The sequence below is a fragment of the Saccostrea cucullata genome, unplaced genomic scaffold (genome assembly GCF_032062105.1).
Source record: "Saccostrea cucullata isolate Sc308-1 unplaced genomic scaffold, CSIRO_AGI_Scuc_v1 ctg4979, whole genome shotgun sequence".
Classification (NCBI taxonomy): Eukaryota; Metazoa; Mollusca; class Bivalvia; order Ostreida; family Ostreidae; genus Saccostrea; species Saccostrea cuccullata.
In genome coordinates this window covers 25,090-33,128 of record NW_026936227.1, presented here as the reverse complement: position 1 = coordinate 33,128, position 8,039 = coordinate 25,090, and the positions used below count along the sequence as shown (strand labels likewise).

The 8,039-nt window shown below is 36.0% G+C and overlaps 1 protein-coding gene across 1 annotated transcript; it reads right to left on the bottom strand.

Annotated features, from left to right (window-relative positions):
- Positions 1–1,051: 1,051 nt before the first annotated feature.
- LOC134245022 (UPF0547 protein C16orf87 homolog) lies at positions 1,052–7,738 on the bottom strand. Its single transcript, XM_062727270.1, has 5 exons — positions 7,588–7,738; positions 6,941–7,022; positions 6,675–6,793; positions 5,046–5,190; positions 1,052–2,183 (listed from the first exon to the last, which is right to left on the bottom strand). The coding sequence occupies exons 1-5, from the start codon at positions 7,657–7,659 to the stop codon at positions 2,047–2,049; spliced, it is 555 nt and encodes a 184-aa protein (XP_062583254.1). The 5' UTR covers positions 7,660–7,738; the 3' UTR covers positions 1,052–2,046.
- Positions 7,739–8,039: the final 301 nt, after the last annotated feature.

The following is an 8,039-nucleotide window of genomic DNA, read 5'->3' as shown; positions in this document are numbered from 1 at the left end:
CCTCTAACCCTTGGGACCATGAAATTCACAATTTTGGAAAAGGCACCCAAGCTCATTATGATCATACACTTAGTTCACAAGCTCAATTAAGATCTAGGAGCACATGAGATAGGAGCCATGAAATTCATAATTTTTGAAGACACACCCTTGCTCATCAGAACTGAGCATTTATTTTCTGGCTTAACACTGAGTACCCAGGATCATCAGAACATTTGACAGAATATTGCAGTAATGCATTTTCACTGTATACGGGTCCCATTCTACCAAAAAACTTACCCTGTGTCCAGGAACTTCTCAATTTTTTTTTTGGTATAGTGTTCACTGTTTATAACAATCATGCCAAAAGTTTGACTGCCTGATTGTCTGATAGTAATAAAATTTTATAAAAATTTCGTTGACTTTGATGCTTTTAGCCCCACTCCTCAGGCACCCTGGGGGAAATGGGCAAGGACCATGATTTTCATAATTTTTGTTTCCCTTCACTGACTAATGCTCTATGTCGAAAAATTGAGAAGAAGCTGAAAATGATCAAATGTTAACAGACAATGATGGATGAAAAGAGATACATGTAGCAGTAAGTTACCTGAGTGACTCAGGTGAACTAAAAACAATAAACAAAATTGTGCACCCTTATGTAGTATACTTATACAAGTTTTATTGAAATTAGTCCACAACTATAAAGAGATGCATACTAAAAGAATTTAATACAAAATGTGTTTGTGAAACACTATGCGCCTGGCGGCAACAAAGTTCAAAAAAACTATTTTTAGCATATAGGTCACAGTCAAGGTCACAAGGTCATTGATCTTAATGTCGTTTGAAAGAACTTTATTAGTGGAGTATGCATACCAAATACGAAGTCTCCATCTCCTATGGTTGAAAAGTTACGGGGAAAGTTTTAAAAAGCTATTTTTAGCATATAGTTTACAGTCAAGGTCACAAGGTCAATGACCTTGGTGTCATTTGAAAGAACTTTATCAGTGGAGTATGCATACGAAAAATGTAGTCTGTATCCTATGGTTCAAAAGTTATGGCGAAGTCTAACGTTTGCAGAAAAAACTATTTTTAGCATAAAGGTCACAGTCAAGGTCACAAGGTCATTGACCTTGGTGTCATTTGTATGAATTGAATTAGTGAAGCATGCATACCAAATATGAAGTCTCTATCTCTTATGGTTCGAAAGTTATGGAAAAAGTTCGAAAAAGCTATTTTTAGCTTGTAGGTCACAGTCAAGGTCACAAGGTCATTGACCTTGGTGTCTTTTGAAAGAACTTTTTTTGTGAAATACACATACCAAATATCAAGTCTCTACATCTCAAGGTTCAAAAGTTATGGTGAAGGTTAAAGTTGACAACAGACAGACACACAGATAAACAAACAGACAGGATAAAACCCAATATACGCCTCAAATCTATCGATCCGGGCACATAAAAAAATTTCTAGTTGTAGGTACATGTACTATATCATACAAATATTTCGGTAATACCATTTCTTGAATCCTCAGATATCTTGAAAATATTTCTCGGTTCCATAGAGTTTGAAAAAACTAGGTTTAAATGTATAATTATGGCCTTCTTTCTTGCTGTAAAAATTGCATCATGTGAAATAAAACACATTCTGTATAAACATGTATAAATCAGATCTTTTATCATAAAACTGCTCCTTTTATACCTGTTACTCTTTATGTTTATGATAAACATTATGAAACAATTTCTAGCTTATACTTTTACCATATTACCCGGTATATAAATGTATTTGAACAGCCATTTCATCATTTAAAAAAGTTGAGTATGGTGTGTGTAAAAACTGCTATATTCTCTACATTTGAAGTTCAACATTTTAAAAAATCTTACTTGCAGTTGTTACTGTTTTAAGTGTATAAAAAGACATATACAGATATCATCATCATTCTGTTGTTAATGTTTCTTGCCAATGTAACACTTATTGACTATGAGAGAACAGAACACGCCTTTCAATCACAAAATCTAACAATCTGTACAGTTTTCCTAGACCTTTTCTGAAATATGCCCTACAGATAATCAAGCATCAGCTTGGGTTGAAGTTCTGTGTACAATATTTAGCATTTAGGTCCATAAGTATGTACTGGAACTGTTTTATCCTTTCCGGGGGCAGGTCTGCATGCATGTCTTCCTCCACTGGTGGGGGAGAGGGTGGTGGAGGTGCTGTAAAATAATTCCAGATACATTACAAACAGGTCGGTAGGTTTTCTGATATAAATTACTGATTAAAGTGCAGTATAACAGAACTGATGCTTACAGCAAAGTGATTTTCATTCCCAGTGGCAATTGAAATATAGCAAATATGTTACAACTCACTGCTGTTTTTACAACTTTTAATAAGTATATTCATAGTTTTAAAAGCAGAAGATTCTTAGGTTAGATTGTATTTAAGCCATTGATCTACACCGTAACATATATTACTAAAATGTAATCATTTCAAAAATATACTGACTCCAGAACAATCATGCCATATTAATGTATAAAATTATGAACAGTTTATATGGAATTAATATTGAAATGAGAAAATATTACATGTACTTGTTTTAGTATTATGAATATATATTTTTTAAAGACCTTGCGTATAATTATTGTTTATAATCTGGTTGATTAATCTCCTGGAAAATACCCTTTAATTGACTAATGAACCTGGAATCTTATTTCCTAGGTATCTTGTAACACGAGCTCTGATTGGTTACAAAGTCGAGTGTAAATATCCATGCACCCAACTTGAGCCAAGTGTAAGTAAAACCTAACGTCACAATGCATACATTCTCTATGATAAAAACAAAACAAGAGGCCCAGGGGCCACAGCGCTCACCTGAGCACATCAGGCTTGAATTTACTTCCCCCCCCCCCTCCCAGGCGTTCATTATTTGAACAAACTAGAATCAACACTACCTGAGGATGATTCCTTATAAATATCACTAATCATAGCTTTGAAGTACTTGAAAAGAAGATTTTAAAAGGTTTCCCTATATATCCCTATGTAAAACTTGGGTCGGCCATTTTGGCCTCATCCTTGCCCCGGGGGGCATGATTTGAACAAACTTGAATCTACACTACCCGAGGATGATTCCACATGAGTTTCATCTTTCCTGGCCCAGTGGTTCTGGAGAAGAAGATTTTTAAAGATTTTTCCTATATATTCCTATCTAAAACTTGGGTCGGCCATTTTTGATCCACCCTTGCCCCAGGGGGCATGATTTGAACAAACTTGAATCTACACTACCTGAGGATGATTCCACATGAGTTTTATCTTACCTGGCCCAGTGGTTCTGGAGAAGAAGATTTTTAAAGATTTTTCCTATATATTCCTATCTAAAACTTGGGTCGGCTATTTTGGTCCCACCCTTGCCCCGGGGGGCATGATTTGAACAAACTTGAATCTACACTACCTGAGGATGATTCCACATGAGTTTCATCTTTCCTGGCCCAGTGGTTCTGGAGATGAAGATTTTTAAAGATTTTTCCTATATATTCCTATGTAAAACTTGGGTCGGCCATTTTGGCCCTACCCTTGCCCCGGGGGGCATGATTTGAACAAACTTGAATCTACACTACCTGAGGATGATTCCACATGAGTTTCATCTTTCCTGGCCCAGTGGTTCTGGAGAAGAAGATTTTTAAAGATCTTTCCTATATATTCCTATGTAAAACTTGGGTCGGCCATTTTGGCCCTACCCTTGCCCCGGGGGGCATGATTTGAACAAATTTGAATCTACACTACCTGAGGATGATTCCACATGAGTTTCATCTTTCCTGGCCCAGTGGTTCTGGAGAAGAAGATTTTTAAAGATCTTTCCTATATATTCCTATGTAAAACTTGGGTCGGCCATTTTGGCCCTACCCTTGCCCCGGGGGGCATGATTTGAACAAACTTGAATCTACACTACCTGAGGATGATTCCACATGAGTTTCATCTTTCCTGGCCCAGTGGTTCTGGAGAAGAAGATTTTTAAAGATTTTTCCTATATATTCCTATGTAAAACTTGGGTCGGCCATTTTGGCCCCACCCTTGCCCCGGGGGTCATGATTTGAACAAATTTGAATCTACACTACCTGAGGATGCTTTCATATGAGTTTCATCTTTCCTGGCCCAGCGGTTCTGGAGAAGAAGATTTTTTAAAAACGCCATTAATTTTTAACAAATTCATGATTATCTCCCCTTGGAAAAGGGCGTGGCCCTTCATTTGAACAAACTTGAATCCCCTTCACCCAAGGATACTTTGTAGCAAGTTTGGTTGAAATTGGTCCAGCGGTTCTTGAGAAGAAGTCGAAAATGTGAAAAGTTTACAACGACGACAACAACGACAACGCCAACGACGACAGACGACGGACAAATTTTGATCAGAATAGCTCACTTGAGCCTTCGGCTCAGGTGAGCTAATAACATAACGTCACGATGCTTACTAGTACATAGTTATCTAATCAATAGATCGAGACACACTCTGATGTTTACAAAGCATTTTTATGGGTACTAAGGAAATAAATTCATTATCCAGGTCCAATCAAGGGTGTACAGGGATTTACCTCGACCTCAACCTCAGGGTGTATGGAATAAAATCCGGGGTAAATCCCCATACACCCTTCATTGGACCTGGATAACTAATATTAATTTTGTTTTATTGGCATGACTATGGTACAGCTGTGAGGCCCTAGAAGTGCCTTAACATCGAAAGGATATTAAACTTGATGTCTAAATAATTTTTGAAACTTTATATGTATTACTAAGTTCATCAGATATTTGTGACATCTTGTTTTTGTGGGATTGTCATTTAATGTCTGTACGCATAATTCCAAATAAATTTGACATGTGTTCTATAAAATCTTCCCTCATAAAATTAAATGGGAGAATAAAATTTTCATGAGAAGAAGGTCCTAAGATTAAAGTTCTCAAGAATTACTAAAAGAATTTAAAATACATTTGAACATTGCAGAATGTCAATAAATAAAACCTTTAATGAATAACAGAACATTTATGAACAGACACAACTATAAAATATATGCTCTATATAGTAATATTACTTTTTGAGATGTTCCTGTCTGGTAGCAAGGGTTTATTGGGTGTTCCCCTGGGTCTCCCTCGCCGCCGCTTCACCGGACTGCTGTCTGAGGTAGCTGGGGTAGGAGTGTTCTCCCCTTGTACATGGTGAGCAACTAGCGACTGGGACTGGTAGTCAAAAAAAAGTACTTCATGTAAATAATGTCATAACATTATCTAAGTATGATTGATTCATTAAGAAAATCCATTGCAATTTATCGAACTAATATTTCTATTTATACTGGATTATTATTTGGTGATACAAATGCATGAATGACAGAAATAAAAATGAATTTAAAAATATACAAATTATGTTATTTTAAATTTGTGAAAGTAAGCAAAGTGCTGCAGCTATATTATCCACAAAACCATGTTTACATTGATTATGAATCTTATTCAAGATAAATATTTAGAGATTTTGTTTTCTTATTTTAAAAATCTCCACCATTATAAAACAAGAGGCCCATGGGCCACATCGCTCACCTGAGTAACTTGGGTGATGCAGTTTTTTTTACCAGATTTTCCCACTTGCTATACCTATAGTATCTCACTACCCTCCTCCCTTTTATGATTTTAATACTTTAGAATCTACACTACCCCAGGATGCTACCACATAAGTTTCAGCTTTCCTGGCCCAGTGGTTCTTCAGATAAGAATTCTAAAAAGATTTTTCCAAAATACAGTGTATATCTATGTAAAACTTGGATTCCCTATGGTGGCCCCACCCTACCCACGGGGGTCATGATTTTAACAATTTAATATTTACACAACCCAAGGATGCTTCCACATAAGTTTCAGCTTTCCTGGCCCAGTGGTTCTTCAGATAAAAATTCTAAAAAGATTTTTCCAAAATACAGTGTATATCTATGTAAAACTTGGATTTCCTATGGTGGCCCCTCCCTACCCACGGGGGTCATGATTTTAACAATTTAATATCTACACTACCCAAGGATGCTTCCACATAAGTTTCAGCTTTCCTGGCCCAGTGGTTCTAGAGAAGAAGATTTTTAAAGATTTGTTCTATATATTTCTATGTAAAACTTGGATTCCCTATTGTGGCCCCGCCCTACCCCCGGGGGTCATGATTTTAACAATTTAATATTTACACTACCAAAGAATGCTTCCACATAAGTTTTAGCTTTCCTGGCCAAGTGGTTCTAGAGAAGAAGATTTTTAAAGATTTGTTCTATATATTTCTATGTAAAACTTGGATTCCCTATTGTTGCCCCGCCCTACCCCCGGGGGTCATGATTTTAACAATTTAATATTTACACTACCCAGGGATGCTTCTATATAAGTTTCAGCTTTCCTGGCCCAGTGGTTCTTGAGAAGAAGATTTTTTAATGACCTCACCCTATTTTTGTCTTTTATTGATTATCTCCCCTTGTAAGGGGACTTGGCCCTTTATTTTAACAATTTAAACTCCCCTTTACCCAAGGATGCTTTGTACCAAGTTTGGTTAAAATTGGCCCATGGGTTCTTGAGAAGAAGTCGAAAATGTGAAAAGTTTACAGACGGACAGACGGATGGACGACAGACAAAATGTGATCAGAAAAGCTCACTTGAGCCTTCGGTTCAGGTGAGCTAAAAACGACACTATTATAATAAGTCACCTTTCTTCTTCCCCTTTTGGACTGAGTGTCTATGACCACGGAGTTAAAATAGTCCGGTCTCTGACTGTCTCTTCTGGTTCGCTCCGTCCGCCTTACTCGACCTGTAGGTGATTCACTGTCTGGAGAAGAAAAAATCTTTTTATAAATCATTTACATTGTATGAGGATGAGGTTCAGACTATTAATTATAGCCCATGAGCTATGTGTTGTAATATACATCGCAGAATAAAGGACAAGGTGACACTAGAAAGTTCAGAATGACCTTACCTGGTGATCCTGATATTATAGTTGGAAACTTCTTTGACCAGAACTGATGACCACAGGTACAAAACTTACAAGCAACAGGAATCTGTTATGAAAAATAAAAATAATAAATATCTAATAAACAAAACAAAGCAAATTATATTTCCCCACTTTTGGTGTCTTTTAGTGGTGGGATGAAATCATTTAGGGCAATTTGTTATAGAACGTATTTCCGAGTGCCTTGTCTTTTCTGTTAGCAAAAATAACATAGAGAATTAACATTATGACTGCAGATCATTAATTATCAAGGTTTCCTACAGTGTATAATAATTGTAACTACTGCAATTGCATCAAATAATGTGAATTATGTTTATTATAAGCACCAGTCTGTGGAATTGTGAAATTATCAACTTGAGAAGTTAATTAAATGTAGATAATCAACTGCAGAAGTGATTTACAGTATTGAACTTTGTCTCTACTTGTATGAATTCTATCAATAAGCCGATATATATCTGATCAGGATGAGATAGCCTTTAATTATATCTACCTCTGGTATAAATCACAATATTTACATTTCCAAATGTTTCCCTTTCTGCATGTTAAATGAACGTGCATAACTTGCATATGATATTCTACAACAGTAACGTTAAATATTTTATTATTTGTTTTACCTGTTTTTCACATTTTGGGCATTTTTTAACCACTGTTCTATCAAAACTACGTTTTCTTGCAACCCCTCTCATTGTTTCTCAAATCACAGAAAAAACAAATCGTTCGGAACACATCGCACACTCAAGTGAAAGTAGCGGTAACACTTATTACCGCAAAGCCCCTAAAATACCGAAATGTCCATAGAAGTCACCAATTTGCTCTTTCGTATGTTTTTTTTCTTCCTTTTTTTCATAAAAAAATAATGCTCGAATTTTCATAAATAGCATAACTGATGGTAAAATTATTTTCATGCGTTGCATCTCGAAGCGTATAGAATAGAATATTTATTCAACCAATTTGGGCCCACAGTGGAGCATACAGAACAGTGTCCAAAATCATCACAGTTATACATATACAAAACAGAACAAAACAAACATTGTATAATGAACAGAGAGTTAGTTATCTTCTTTTA

What these genes read in the sequence shown, in the direction of transcription:
- LOC134245022 (XM_062727270.1), bottom strand. Translation starts at nt 7,659, where the DNA reads ATGAGAGGGGTTGCAAGAAAACGTAGTTTTGATAGAACAGTGGTTAAA. An exon ending in CCAAAAGGGGAAGAAGAAAG is followed by an intron (nt 5,191 to 6,674) that starts GTGACTTATTAT and finishes TTTGACTACCAG; the next exon opens with TCCCAGTCGCTAGTTGCTCA. An exon ending in AGACAGGAACATCTCAAAAA is followed by an intron (nt 2,184 to 5,045) that starts GTAATATTACTA and finishes ATTATTTTACAG; the next exon opens with CACCTCCACCACCCTCTCCC.